General features: G+C 38.7%; 1 protein-coding gene across 5 annotated transcripts in view; it reads right to left on the reverse strand.

Annotated features, from left to right (window-relative positions):
- Positions 1 to 14,888, reverse strand: part of ADAM23 (ADAM metallopeptidase domain 23) — a 186,007-nt gene that overhangs the window by 42,216 nt on the left and 128,903 nt on the right. For all 5 annotated transcript variants that reach the window (XM_078450954.1, XM_081796351.1, XM_060623189.3 and 2 more), the window contains exons 15-20: positions 12,599 to 12,698; positions 8,617 to 8,688; positions 7,802 to 7,891; positions 6,510 to 6,590; positions 1,200 to 1,250; positions 437 to 500 (exon numbers count right to left, since the gene is read on the reverse strand). In XM_078450954.1, the coding sequence (XP_078307080.1) occupies positions 437 to 500; positions 1,200 to 1,250; positions 6,510 to 6,590; positions 7,802 to 7,891; positions 8,617 to 8,688; positions 12,599 to 12,698 (458 nt within the window). The remainder of the gene's footprint in view (positions 1 to 436; positions 501 to 1,199; positions 1,251 to 6,509; positions 6,591 to 7,801; positions 7,892 to 8,616; positions 8,689 to 12,598; positions 12,699 to 14,888) is intronic.

The raw sequence follows: 14,888 nt of genomic DNA on the forward strand, positions 1-14,888 counted from the left end.
AAGTCCTCAGCTTGAACAGTTGTTTTCTGTGGTTTTGTGATCACGCTCACAGTCCTCTTTACTCTCATTCTTTCCTAGAGTTTTTTTGAAAACGTCACTCCGGGAGCATTTAGGAGGCTCAGTTGGTTAAACATCCTACTCTTGATTTTGGCTCAGGTCATGATCTCATGGTTTCTGAGATCAAGTCCTGCATCCAGCTCTGTATGGATAGCATGGAATCTGCTTGGAATTGTCTCTCTAGCTCTCTCTCTCTGTCCCTCATCTGCTCATGCTCTCTCTCTCTCTCAATAAATAATCATTTAAAAATAAAATAAAATAAAATAAAACAAAACAAAAGAAAACACCAAGCTGTACATGTCTTTCAGCAAGACTGGCAGTGCAGGATAGTATGGAGAGAAACCTGTGTGCAGCCACCAAGCAGGAAAACATGACTTACTTGTCCCCCAGATGTGCTGACATTGGTTGTCTCGGGTCTTGCACTCCCCGTTGTAGCAGCGGCCCTGAGGACAGCGACACACATTAGGAGGCCCACACAGCCGGTTCCGTTTCCCCCAGATTTGTACTGCAAGATCTCCTTTTGTTGTTTTAGGTAAGTTGATTTTTTTTCACTCGATACCCCAATATTTTCAGTGAAAATAAAAATCACAAACATCTTAAGGGAAGTACAACAGACAAATTCTAAAACCCAGAACAGACCTCAGGATACAGCTCTTGAAGTCAAAACTTAATCATCTACAGTTTTACATTTTATGGAAAACAAAAGTTGGTACGCTTCTTGGGTGATTCCAGAATGACCTTTCGCTTCTTTTGGGTGTGAATGTTACATTACAACATGGCTTTCAGGAAAGAAAAAAATCCTAATTATAACAGATTACAGCACACTATAACAGTCAGACTTTCCCATAATAAGCTGGCGTTATTGAAAGAGGGTCACAACTCAATAAATTAAATTCGTAATTCCTTAGTTGTTACATTTTTTTCCCTTGCCCTCAATCAGACAATTTGTCACCAGGGTTAAATATAATACTATATTTAGTATTTGATATGCTATGAAGCAATGGTGAATTAGAAGACCACTGAAATAATTTATTGTTCTTTGAGTTGCAATTTCCCTTCAAAGTTACATTTATCAAAAAGAAAAAAAGAACTCACAAACTAATCCTTTTAAAATTACATTTAAAGTTTATCGCCCAGCATACCTGATTCTGATTGCATGCATATCCGTCTTGCTTATGAAGATTTGGTGGGCACTGAAAAATATAATGTGTTTAGTTAATGTTCAACATAAGTACCTTCAGATTCTGTGTACAACATACAAAAATGCAAAACAAAAACCAACCATGGTGAATATATAATCGGGAATGTTTAGAAAAACATGAGTAACGTTAAGTAGGTTATCCAAACCAATTCTTGGTAAAATTATTCTTGGTAATTATTCTCGGTAAAATTCTTGGTATTATTGGTAAAAATAACAATTAAATTAATCCATGCAATGGGTATTTTATACCATTACATTCACTTGCCTACAGTTAAAAGTAGAAGGAATTAAAACAGACAACCAAGGGAATGAATCACCTTGATACGTAGGAGTGGACACATTGGGGAACTAATTCACAAGACCTTTCTCAGCCCTGTGAAATGTCAGATCTGCATTCGACACCCCTGATGCTCACCCATAGGCCACATCACTGAGAAAGAAGAAATACTCTTTCAACTCAATGTCAGTGTTGCATCCCCGAACATCTCCAACCTCTCAAACTACAGGCCTGTCACTAGAACAATCGTGGCGGGATGGTTCTTTCTTTCCCCGGGTCTATTTATCAAACCATTGTTTAAAAAGTACACTTCACTTTCCCAAAAAGTTACCCTGAATAATTTAAAAGTTTTACTATCTATGCATTTTATTTGCCACATTTGAGAGACCTGAAGACAGTTCAAGCCAAAGGCTCTTGTACCGTGTTTAAAGCAATTGTGAAAAGAAAAAAAGCAATATGCATACAGGTAAAACAAGGGAATAAGAAACACAACAGGCACTGGGTCCTCCCCCAGTCTTCACCTTGTCAGTAAATGTCAGTTCCACTCTTCCAACGGGTCAGGCTCCAAACCTTGAAGTCGTCTTCTGTTTCTCTCTTTCTCTCACACCCTCCTTCCAGTCTGTCCACAAATCTCCCTACCTCTACCTTCAAACTATAATCACGATCTGACCACTTCTCTCCACCTCCACTGCTAACACTCGGCCCAATCCGCCATCATCCCTCACCTGAAGTGCGACACAGCCTCCGACTGGCTGCCCTGTTCCCACCCTACTCTGCCGTGACTGATGTGACTGCAAATCTGCCAGGCACGCATCCCCCCCACGGCCTCCGCCCTGCTCTTCCTTCACACTTCCCCCCAGACTTCTGCGTGGTTTGCTCTCAAAAACTATGACCCCTCCCATGTTGGCGTTCTCCGTTCCCCATTTCCTGGTTTTTCCTTCTCCTTAGGATTTATCACCTTATGCTCATATATGTTACTCGTTTGTCTATTGTCCCCCTCCCAGTGTGAGCTCCAGGCAGGCGGGGATTTTATGTTTGGTTCCCTGCTGCCTCCCAAGCACCTAGAACGAAGCCAGGCTCGATTATTATTGAGTAGGTGCTCAATTAGTATTGGCTAATGGAATAAATGAATGACTTACGCAGATACAATTAAGTTACTCTGTTCTCCACATATCAAGCTGTTTATCAAGTTCAGTACAGAAAGGCAATAGAACCAATTTAGAATTTACAATTGCCAAGAAGCACTAGCTTACTGAGGAACACTGAGATAAAATGCTTTGGTTTTTCCCCTTTCTAAAGAAAAACTGGCTTTCACATAAGCTTTCATTCACCACAGCTTTATGATCAATCTGATGGTGACTATTCAAAGGACATAATTATCAGCGCTAAAACCTAGCATACTGGGCCCGTGGCACAAAAACAGAGATCTGGCCACAAAAAGTGGCCTCTTTCATCCATCCAAATCCACTCAAAACACAATCATTATCTTATTAATCAACTAACATTAATTATTCACTTACTCTGAGCCAAATACAATCACACTGAACAAAAATGCAAAAGAAACGTGGCTACTCAAATAGGTATACCAGGGTCTAAAATTACTTTATCACATTTGACTTTTGTGAGGTCGCAATTAAAAAGAAATGTGTAGAATTCTTACCAATTAAAAGAAAAAAAGCCCTTATTATAAACTGTCACAGCTACATACAAGATTTCTAATCAATTTATTTTCAGTTTAGGCTAATAAAAGTGAGTTGCTTATTACTGAAATGTTTAACGTGGGAAATTACAGAATGTCTTACTTCTCTGGAGACACTTAAAACAAAAGAACCATTCATCTGTATACTTTGTTCTGCTGTGAGCAGAGCTCTGGATTCCTTCTTTAAATGCCATTCTAGCCCCCAGTTTCATGCTGTGCAGGAAGGTTCACACGAGGCAGGCTTCAGCAGTGTAATAGCATTTAAATGTGCTTATTTTAAATCGTGTTATGCCACCCATTTAGATGCCATGTTTCATAGTGCTAACAAGAAACATTTCCCACATCTTTCAAAAATACCTTTATTATATCATCCGGTATTGTTTGCCAAGGATTTCTCTCAGTTGCACAAGTATTGTTTATTCTGTGATAAACCGTGAATTTAAAAACCAGCCCAAACGGATAAGCAAATGCTAACATCAAAAGTAAGCAAAATTTGAGATACAAGACAAAGTCACGATGTTGCCAATGACATTGATTCTCAGAGATGCAGAGATTCTCAGAGATCCCATTTTCCTAATCATAATTAGTACCAATTAAATTCAAAGTTCACTGCCTGTTAGAAAGCAGAGTTCTGACGGATCTTAGCTTCCTCTATCCCAATTATCTATTTCAGGCACATTCTGGTCATATAAGGAAATGATTGCTAAAAGAACATGCTATTCCAATATGCCACTGAGATATTAATTGAATAGTATAGTATAATAGTATAATTTTCACCTTATACACATGAGGCAAAAAGAATGTTTTAAAAATTTAGGCTACAGAATATTAAGTAGAACATAGAGCCCTCATTAAAAAAGCCTTACTTCCAAGTAAATTCTATGGCAATTCAGGAATTAAAGCCTGAAATGAAAAAAGCTGTACTTTGAAAAGAGCTGAACACACAGAACCAAAACCATATATGATGGGTATAAAAATAGTAGTATTCTACAAAACTAAAAATACAACCCAGTGAAACAGTGTATCGGGATTGTCACCAAACATAAAACTTGGCACGAAACACAGAACCCACAGTTCTTACGCTCTTTCACTATATCATAGGAAAATTGCAAGGAAACCTATTTACATATCTAAAGAGAAGAAACAGAGAAGCACAAAGTCAATACAAAATAGCTTGAAGATATTTCACTGTATCACATCCTTAAAAGGGTCCCTCTGAATGGACTCTCAGATAATATACATTGAGAATCTTCAAAAAGGCTAGTTAAAAACCTTTGCCTCCTTCTCTTTACCCCTCTCCCCTCCAAGGGAACTCAGTGTAATTCTAGCTACTCTGTTCCAATACTTGCTTCCCTCCCCCCACTGCCCCACCTGCTCCAGGCAAGTAGACTGCCTGACTGATTGACAAAGCGAGGAAGAACTACCGGGCAGTTTGGCTCAGTTCTGCCTTCTTCTTTTGCCTCCTCACACAAAGTATAGTCTCCCCACTGTTCCACAGAGACATACAAGGCAAGGACCCACCTTTGCAGGGAGAAGTCGCTCCAGACCCACCTCTGTCAACAACCTGTTGCTACAGCCTGAATATGGGATCTAGAAAGAGGCTCATTTAGCTCTCAGTGCAATAGAAAAAAGGGTATTTTGACCTCCAGCTGTACTCTACTTATTGGGAGCCTCTTGGAAAACACAGTACCTGGCAATAGATAACTCCACGCCTGGGCAATTTATCCTAAGGAGCAAACCCTTAGGAACAAGAAACACTCTTAAAGATGCATGAAGATGTTCACCGTCATATTAATTATAATAACGAAAAACTGCCAACAGCCCAAATATCCACCACTAGATAACAAGTCACAAGTCAAATGATAAATCCACATGACAGACTTTCATGTAATGGTAAAAAGGATATTTATAAAAACTGTGTAATAGCACAGGAAAATGTTTTTGAAGTCATGTCAGAGCAAAGGTAAATGTAGAATGAAACCCAAAATTCTTATTACTCCCTTACTGCCCTGATGGCTGACTTCCTCTCGATTTTTTTCCCACTACTCTCCAGTAATCCCTGCCTTCATTCCATTTCTTGAGGAAGATAAGCTTCCTTACTCGCTGTTTTCTGACTAGCTCCATCTTATTTGTGTTTCTACTTAAATGCCAACTCCTCCAGGAAGATGCACCTGACCACCCCACCTAACGCTACCCACCCCACATCTTATATCATCTTGTTTTACACTGAGCACTTCCCACCATAGATGTTTCTGTTCACTTATCTCTCCACCCAGCAAAACGTAAGTCCCGTGAGTACAAGGACTTGTCTGTCTGGTTCCCTACTACATCCCGACGTTTACAGAAGTGCTTGACATACACAGCAGGTGCTCGACAAATGTTCGTTGGAATGAAAAATAAAGCCTTAAAGTAACATAATATAAACTTTTAAAACATAAAAATTGTATACAGAAGGAATGCTGGTAGGCAACGTCAATTATAATGGTATAATAATTTTTAACGTGAAGAAGTCCACACGAAAGCATATGGGCCATGGTGCCAGACAATGTAAGTGGGAGAGAGACAGAACTGAGAGAGGGGGGCCCCTGCTCGTGATCCCCCTTCAATCAGAGCAGTGCTACTCGTTCTGTGCCTTCTACAGAGGGCATCCCACCCATTTTTTCTTTTCTTTTTTTTTTTAATTTTTTTTCAACGTTTATTTATTATTGAGAGACAGAGACAGAGCATGAGCATGGGAGGGGCAGAGAGAGGAGGAGACACAGAATCTGAAGCAGGCTCCAGGCTCTGAGCTGTTAGCACAGAGCCCAACATGGGGCTGGAACTCACAAACCACAAGATCATGATCAGAGCCAAAGTCAGACACTTAACCGATTGAGCCACCCAGGCGCCCCCCAACCCATTTTTTTCTTACAAGAAAGGGCTTTGTGGTTTAAAGATGTTTGGAAACAGTACATTAATTCTTCATGAATGTGAACATACTATTTTAGATGTTGGGACAAAAAGAAAGATTAATTCATTGGATAGAAACCACATAAAGAGAACTAATCATGAAGGGGAAATTTGGAAGAAAAAAGAGATTTAGGCCCAAGAAACACAAGATACGTTCCTAAAAATCAAGGCATGGTGGAGATCTAGTAATTACTAGAAAACAAAGTAAAACAAAACAAAAAACAAAGAAACTAAATCATATTCACACGTAGTCCAAACTGAAAGCTTTCCAATGTGTAAGATACTTGCAAGTAAAATGTATTGTTCAAAAACTCAGCTTGTCATACCTGGCCGGAGTCTCCAGTACAATATTCAGTAATATCACACCCATTCACAGCATCCCGACATTCATACCCTCGTGGCTGAAACTGCAAATAAAAATTCAGTATTAGGAGCTAGTATTAAATTACTATTTCAAATAGTATTGTTTTATTCACCAACGATCATAACCATCACCAAACTCTTTTTATGAAATTGCAAGTCCAGGTACCACTCTCTGTAGTAAAATGAATCATTAACCCAAGCCATTCAATTTTAGATTTCAAAACCCACGGTCTCAAGAGTATTACTTCTGGAAAACAAAGTGACGGCAATTATGTGAAGAAGATACAGTTGTGTGGTTGAGGACAAAAGAGCAAATCACTAAAATACAAACATTTAAGATCTCTGTGAATATTGATATCCACACTCAGTCTACACTGATTATACCTATGAGCTTGGATGTTAATCTTGCTGTAGCTGAATGTACACAATCAAATTTCAGTGAATTCAAACGAACTCCTTTCAGTGACACCAATCACATTGAGAGGGTGGGTAAAAGATGAAGGGAAGAGACCATCGATGTCAAGCAATTTGTAATCTGGTGGGGAACATAAGACAATCAAGCTAGAATGTCCTAAAATGCCATCATACCTTGGTAGTGAATAAAATTATAAAATCATGTAAATTTATGGTTTTAAGTAATATTAGAGGTTTGGTAAATGAGAAAAAGGAATGTTTAAAAAGTGACTTTTCAAAAGCTCACTGGAGGTCCTAAGATGGAAGTTAACTGTGTCCACACACACATAAGCTGCATATATACACATATGAACATTCCTTATCTAGCTTTCTTGCCTTTATAAGGAATTTCAAAAACCAAACATAAAAATGTAAGCACTAGGTTTTATGTTCATTGTCCAAAATAAATTAGGGTAAGTTTTAAAGAAAAAGGTTAAGTCCTATTATTATTATTATTATTATAGGAACTATTATTAAAAAGACCACAGGAATTGTCCCTTTTCTATTCAACCATTTAATGTGGCTTTCATCCGCATTCAGGGCAACTCTCAATGTTTATTTGGAAGGAGTATATGTATATTTTCTTAAGGAGGTATTGAAGGGTAGGATAGTTGACAGTGAATCATAGTAAAGGTAGATGTTTTGACCCCCAGGTTTTAGGTAGATTTATTGATTGTACAAAACTGTGAGGCACATATCAATCAACAGATTTGTAGCAAGTTCTAAAAATGCTGTATGTACACACTGAGATATTTAGCTAATATGTCCATGAAAAGGAAGACAAAATTGTCAGGTAACTCACAAGACATGAGGTACTGTTACAGCAGGGCCCGTCGCTGCAGTGAGCCCCATTGGAGAGAGAGCATTTCTTACAGCAAAATCCATAGCATTCCTAGAGGAAACACTTCACGTGAGTAAGCGAGGAAGCTTACGGGCTGGTCATTCAACCCTGTCTCCACCTGTGTACTCCACGTGGGGAGACTTATACAATAGCAAGCAAATACTTTAGGAAGTAATCACTTTAAACAATGATAAGAGTCCTTCCTGCCTTATTTTTCATCAAAGGGTGACCTTCTGTGAAAAGGCTTGTCTACCAACAAGTAAGCTCATCTCTTAGCAGGCACCTCACCGTTGGTTAGCTCTAACACATTCTTAAGATTCTATCTAGTTATTTTTTTAAGATTTTTTTTAAGTAATCTCTACACCGAACATGGAGCTAACGTTCACTACCCTGAGATCAAGGGTCACGTGCCCCACCGTCTGAGGCAGCCAGGTGCCCCCAGACTCTATCTAGTTTTATAAAGACAAAAATAACACACACCATGCTTCATGATTTGGTAAAATCTGAGTGGGATGAATATGAGCTATGGATTTTTAAGAGGGAGGAGATTTGATTAGAAGAACCCATTTGGTTTTTTTTGTTTTGTTTTTCTTTTTGTTTTTGTTTTCAAACGGGGCCATAAGGACATGATTAATTCTAACCTGTCTGAGCTGGGATTAAGCATTAATAGATGAGAAAGACCACTGAGAAGGCCAGTATAGGCTTCTCACTAATGCTATTCTTGTTTGCTCTGGGTAAGAACTGTGCTGAAGACAGAAAAGATCTCTTATACCTACCACATGTAAACCACAGTCACATTCTTCTCCAGCCTCCACATATCCATTTCCACATTCTGTGGGCTCAAATAGCTGAAAGAGATTAGGAAGAGAAAGGAAACACGTTTTAATTTATCACAGAAAGTCAACACACCAATTGGGCCGTATAATCGGCTATCATGTGATATTCTTCTGTGATTTGTTGTGATGGCACCTATAAATGATGTCTGTGTGGGAAACACTGTTCACTTATTAACAACACTTCTAAAAAACATATTCCAAATGGGGTAATATTTCTTGGAGGATTCTCTGGAGATGGGCCCCAGAGATGACCTCTACCATGAGAATTACTTGTTAATGGAAATAAGCTGTCAAAAAGAATAGATCACTTATCATATTTGCTAATGGAGCTAAAATGCATTGCTAAGGCTCACAGATATCTAATTTCGTGACTTATCTCAAGTCGGCTGAGAAAACATAAAATTGTCAAAAAGATAAAAATGTTTCAGCCACAGCCAAATGTGATATACACAATCAAGGAAATTCAAATAAGCTTAGAAAAAGTGCTGCCCATAATTCTCATTGAAAAGAAATCTGTACTGTCCAGAGCATATTACATAAATGTGCAGACATATGCATGGCTCTATAGAAATTCCTCAATCATTTCTGGAGCTACGGAAGAGTCAAATTTCTAGAATGACTCACACTGCTAGTGCTATAACTTGCTTGCCAGATAAACTGTATTGCAACCAATGATAGAGGCAGTTGATTATTTACAAGAAACATTTCTATTTTCCTTCAGCTGGGACCAGATCTCCCTGGGCACGTCCATCACACTTGGATGGAGACTGGAACAGCACATCCCAATCCAAATGCTCAAAGCCATGAGCATGAGAGGGCAAAAGAGACTCCTTCGCCAGTAGCAGTACCCGCCCCCAAAGAAGGGCTGCCTTCCACTGGGTCCACCTGACAAAGACCCAATTCTCCTTCCACTTGCAGGAAGGGAAAACTCTTATCAGAAACAAGAAAGGTTTCCAGGGTACTTGGGTGGAGTCAGACTCCCCTATGGGAAAGTCCACTGAGTGAAATCAGCAGTCCTAATCTCCATGGGATTTTTATCAGGAGGCAGGAGAAAATGGAAACGGAAAGCTCAGATTGGAACATGGCTAGCACTTTCTATCAGGCCCCGCATGGAATCAACTACTAGACTTCATTCTTGGACCCTGCTTCCATCCTGTGACAGGTCACTATCACAAACTGAGTGGAAAACATGGCCAGTGGGAAGAGTCCCATAGCACAGAAAACAGACACACAGATAATGCGAAAATAACATGGAAACCACGCATGCATACATTCACTCACTAAAAGCACTTAGAAAAAAAGAGTCAGTTCCTTCATGCACACATATAAATAGTTCTACTGGAATCCATGGGGGCTTAAAAAAATCCTTCTAGGACACCTGAGTGGCTCAGTCGGTTAAGCATTTATTCTTGGCTTTGGCTCAGGTCATGATCTCACAGTTCATGAGATGGAGCCGCACACGTAGAGTTCCACGCTGATGGCACGGTGCCTGCTTGGCATTCTCTCATGAGTGCGCCCCTCTCTCAAAATATAAATAAATAAATAACTCATAAATAAATAAATAAATAAATAACTCATAAATAAATAAATGAATAAATAAATAAATAATTCCGCCATGTAGCTTAAAAAAATAAATCTGTATTTACTAATTTTTAATTTTTTTATGTTTACTTTTGAGAGATGAGAGAGAGACAGAGACAGAGCATGAGCAGGGGAGGGGCAGAGAGACAGGGAGACACAGAATCTGAAGCACGCTCCAGGCTCTGAGCTGTCAGCACAGAGCCCAACGCAGGGTTCAAACTCATGAACCGTGAGATCACGACCTGAGCCAAAGTCAGACGCTCAACCGACTGAGCCACCCAGGTGCCCCTGTATTTACTAATTTTTAAAATTGAAGATGTATAGTCATTTTTATTTAGTTTCCAAGTTATTGGAATAGTTTTCTTTCTACTCACAGGCAATTTCAGAAACCTAGTAGTGGATCCTTTAACACACTCTAGAAACTTTAGAACTCAGTGTTGTTCCCTCAAGCATGCTACTTATAATTAGCTGGCGAGACACAAGGCAGGTAAAATTAGTCACATACATTGCAATTCATAAAGCCAGCAGCTCACATTAATTCATTAATACTCATTTCCCCCATTTTAAACACTTTGAAATTCTCAGATTTCCTGTATTGAGATCAATGTCATGAAAGGCAGGCAGCCGAATTACATGATGCAAGGTCACTTTAAAATTCCTGTTTCTTTTTTTGCAGCCTTACTGAGACTTCATATAGGTGTCAGACATCAAACTACTATCCTCTGACTACAGGAGTATCACTTACTTATGAGGATAGTAGTAAATTAGTCTGTCAACTATCCACATTAGTCACTGATTTTTATTTTTTTAAGGCTAACATGATTTCACTGCTCTCTCAATTCATAGAGCATTAAATCTTCTTGTATAGCAAATGGGTTATATTTGGCTTATGAAGTAGTATTGTCAAAAGCAATATGAAATGTGCAATGTTAGAATTTCTATACCATCTGCGAATTAGCAGCAATCCTATCTCTTTGCTTGTTGAAAAATTCATTTCCAAAAATGCTACGATAGGTCCATAATCTCTTATCCAAAAGCTTTGTAGCCAGTGAGTTTGAAAGTCTGGCTTTGCTAGATTTTAGAAAAGTATGATGCAATTACCATGTTCTATATAAAAGCCCTGAGGGGCCTCATGCATACCCTAAAATCAAAAACATTTCTATTTCTGCAGTAAGACTTATGAATATTTACACTATGGGAGATAATAAAGGTTTTCAGTCCAAGACAAGTTTTACTGCCTTGACATGTTCTATGAAAACTCATAAAAAACACTTCCAATTTTCTGAGCTTTTTGAATTAAGGAATTATGGATAAGGATTGTGACACTGTGTATATGAATTTGATGAAGTGCCATTTGACAACATGGACCTTCCCACACAGAGGGACTATAGAATAAATACTAAATACACATATGTATTTATGAGATCCACAAATACCTCGAGCCATTTTTTGGCTGGCTCATATTAGTAATGCTTCCTGTCTAGGAGAATAGACCACTCAATAAAAAAAAAAAAAGCCCTAGAGAGAATGCCAAAGGAAAATAGAATTTTTGTCAGAGAAATGGGTTAAAGCAATATATCTTTCTTTGTTGTTTTTTTGTTTTTATTTTTTTAACGCTTATTTATTTTTGAGAGAGAGACAGAGAGTGAGCAGGGGAGGGGCAGAGAGAGAGGGAGCCACAGAATCCGAAGTAGGCTCCAGGCTCAGAGCTGTCAGCACAGAACCCGGTGCGGGGCTCAACCCATGAACCGTGACATCATGATGTGAGGCTCAATCGGACGCTTAACCGACTGAGCCAGTCAGGCGTCCCTAAAGCAATATGTCTTAATCTAATCCACAATCTCTTAGCAGCAGGATGAAAAACCCTAATATGAAAATTTCAAAAATATTTTAATTGAAGGATGTTTGTTTGGAGGGGAGGGTGGGAGGGGTACAGCCAGCATTGAAAAATCAGAGATTCAGAGAGGGGAAACTATGGTTTTATCATTCATTTAAACAGGACTAGTTCTTCAAGATGATAATGGCTTCTATAAATATTAATCTGATCGACAGAAAGAAAACCTGTTTTCCAAGACAAGTATCTGACGTTTGGCAGTATTCCACTGTAAAAAGATAAGTCTTTCTGCATCTAGTTTTATTAAGCTACTCTTCAACATTTCACAAGCAGTAAAACGCAAGAATGGCTTTTAAGTCTTTTCCCACAAATAAGAGATTTGCGAGTAGATCTGAGGTGTATATGATTTCAAAGGCTGTTGCTTTCCTAAGTGTTATGCACATTAAATGAACTTCTTAGAAGCAAAAACAAAATTGGACAAATGATTACTCTTTCTGAGTTACTAACCTTTGTCGGCCTGTTGAAAAGACAGGCTCCTCCCCCTCTCTGTAAAAAGTCTCTATATTCCAAAATGCTGCACTTTGAGAACTTCCGGGAGTGGGACACCCTGAGAAAATAAAGAATCAATTATGTAAATAATTTACCAAAAGCAGTCATCAAAGAAGAAAATTAAAACCCTTGAACTAGAACAAAATGTTCACTCTGGATCTAGATGCTTCCACACAAATGTTGACAAGGCATTTATGTTCCAATTGCCAAATAAGTATGTGTGGTAGAGTTTACAAAAATAGAAATTCAAAGAAAACCACAGATTGGGAGGCAGGTTACAACCTCCTCAGCAGCCAAGCTCTTCTGTGCCTTCGCTTAGAAGAGGTTTAGAAAGCTCATCACAAAACTTCTCCACCTAGGCTGTATTTTTAAATGTGGTCGTTTTTATTTGCTCTGTCTCAGTAAAGGCAAGCACTTTTTTGCCTCTGTCCCGAATAAAAGACACAAGGGAACCTGCCAGATTCTACTTTGGAGGAAGGAATTGTGACAGTTAATTTATTAAAGATTATATAACGCAGGCTTCAGGAACACAATTGAGGCAAACAAGGAAACCCTAAAGAGAAGTATTATACTACACACACACACACACACACACACACACACACACACACATGGATATCTGTATATATGTTTTTGGCACATAGGGTAAGCTCCTTCTGAATTAGAATTAGGTAATAAATAGCTCCTTATGCTCAACTTCAAAAACTATTTGGTGATATTAATGACTCAGCAGGAATATAAGCCTGTGTGATGAAATTAATCAAATTACTCTCTCTAGGTCAGTGCATAGGGAAATATTATACATATGGTCATGATTAAATGGAATCATACACGCTGATTCCTCGGGCATATTTGTCAGAGTACTTGATTTGAGAGTGACAGGCCGCTTATTCCGAGATGTAATCCAATAGTTTTTTTGTAACCTGGTGCATGAGGGTAGTATATGGAAGTAGGAAAAACCTGCCATTGTTGACAGGGATCTCTTAAAGAGGCTTGGCATTTCCTCTAAAAGTCTGATAAGACTGCATTTTCAAATCAGGAAATAAATTGGCGTACATACACATATTTAAATACACACACACACACACACACACACACACACACACAAACTTTTAAGTAGTTTTTTTTATATTCTAAGGGTGGTCAGTCCAAAAATTCATTTAGAAATTGGGAGTTCAGAAGGCAGAAGGCAGCTCCCTTTAGAAGCAATATTATCAACAGTGTTACCTTCCTAGAGTAGTCCTTGAAAATGCTGTTTAACCCATAATGTTACTAAATTGTGGTGCAATAGTAAGGGGAGCATGAAGGCTAACGGTTTCACGTTTAAACTACATTTCTAGAAACCTATGTCCTAAAGCAGCAGGCGGAGTTTTGACTCTCTCTGCAAACCCTCACACTCACACTCGTCTTTTCCCCATGAGCAGGACTCCCGGGGAAGAGTAAGGAAGGGACTCTCATGAGTAGGTCAGGGCCTCTGGCCACTGGGGCTCCTCGGGATGGGGGTAGGACCAGAAATGGGTGATGTGTTGAACAGATATCTGGCATGGGCAGAAGGAACAAGAGAGACAAAACGGGTGAGAAAACCTCTTCCAGCTAGAAGGGGTGGGCTCTAGCTTAGATGGCCATGGGCCAGTGGCTCCCGTGGGTGCAGGGGCTGGGGCAATGTTTCCAGGCTTTGGTTCACAGCTGCAACGGCAACTAAAAAGGGGTTCTAGTTCCCAGAGTGTCCTCACAAGAAGAGATAGGTGAGAAAATGTTCAAATTTCTATCAATAGGAGATACCTAATTTAGACACAATAAAGTATCTTAAGAACCAAAAAAGCTATATTGATTATATAAGCAATATAGTGTAATTTTTACTATGGCAAACATGTCTATTGGAGAGTTCCTTAAAATATAAATTGATAAATTGATTTTCATTGACTGCTTCAGGCAGACAACCAGCTTTTATTCTAAGTGCACTAAAAAATTAATGCCTCTGCTAAACTTAGAAGCATTTAATAATGTGCTTCCTTTAAAGGTCAATAGAAAGAAATAGCAGTTATTACTATATTTTATTATCAACAAATTTAAGCAAAAAATTAAAATATAAGGCAAATTAGTCCTTCCATTTTTAAAATATAAGATAATTAACTATTGAATTTATACTGAGTATTGAACCTAAGAGACCAGTACTTGGGAGACTGTGTATCTAATCATAAACAGCAATTTCAGTGAAAGGCATATTTCAAATGCATATATAATGAAA

The sequence above is a fragment of the Panthera onca genome, chromosome C1 (genome assembly GCF_046562875.1).
Source record: "Panthera onca isolate mPanOnc1 chromosome C1, mPanOnc1 haplotype 2, whole genome shotgun sequence".
In the NCBI taxonomy this organism is placed as follows: Eukaryota; Metazoa; Chordata; class Mammalia; order Carnivora; family Felidae; genus Panthera; species Panthera onca.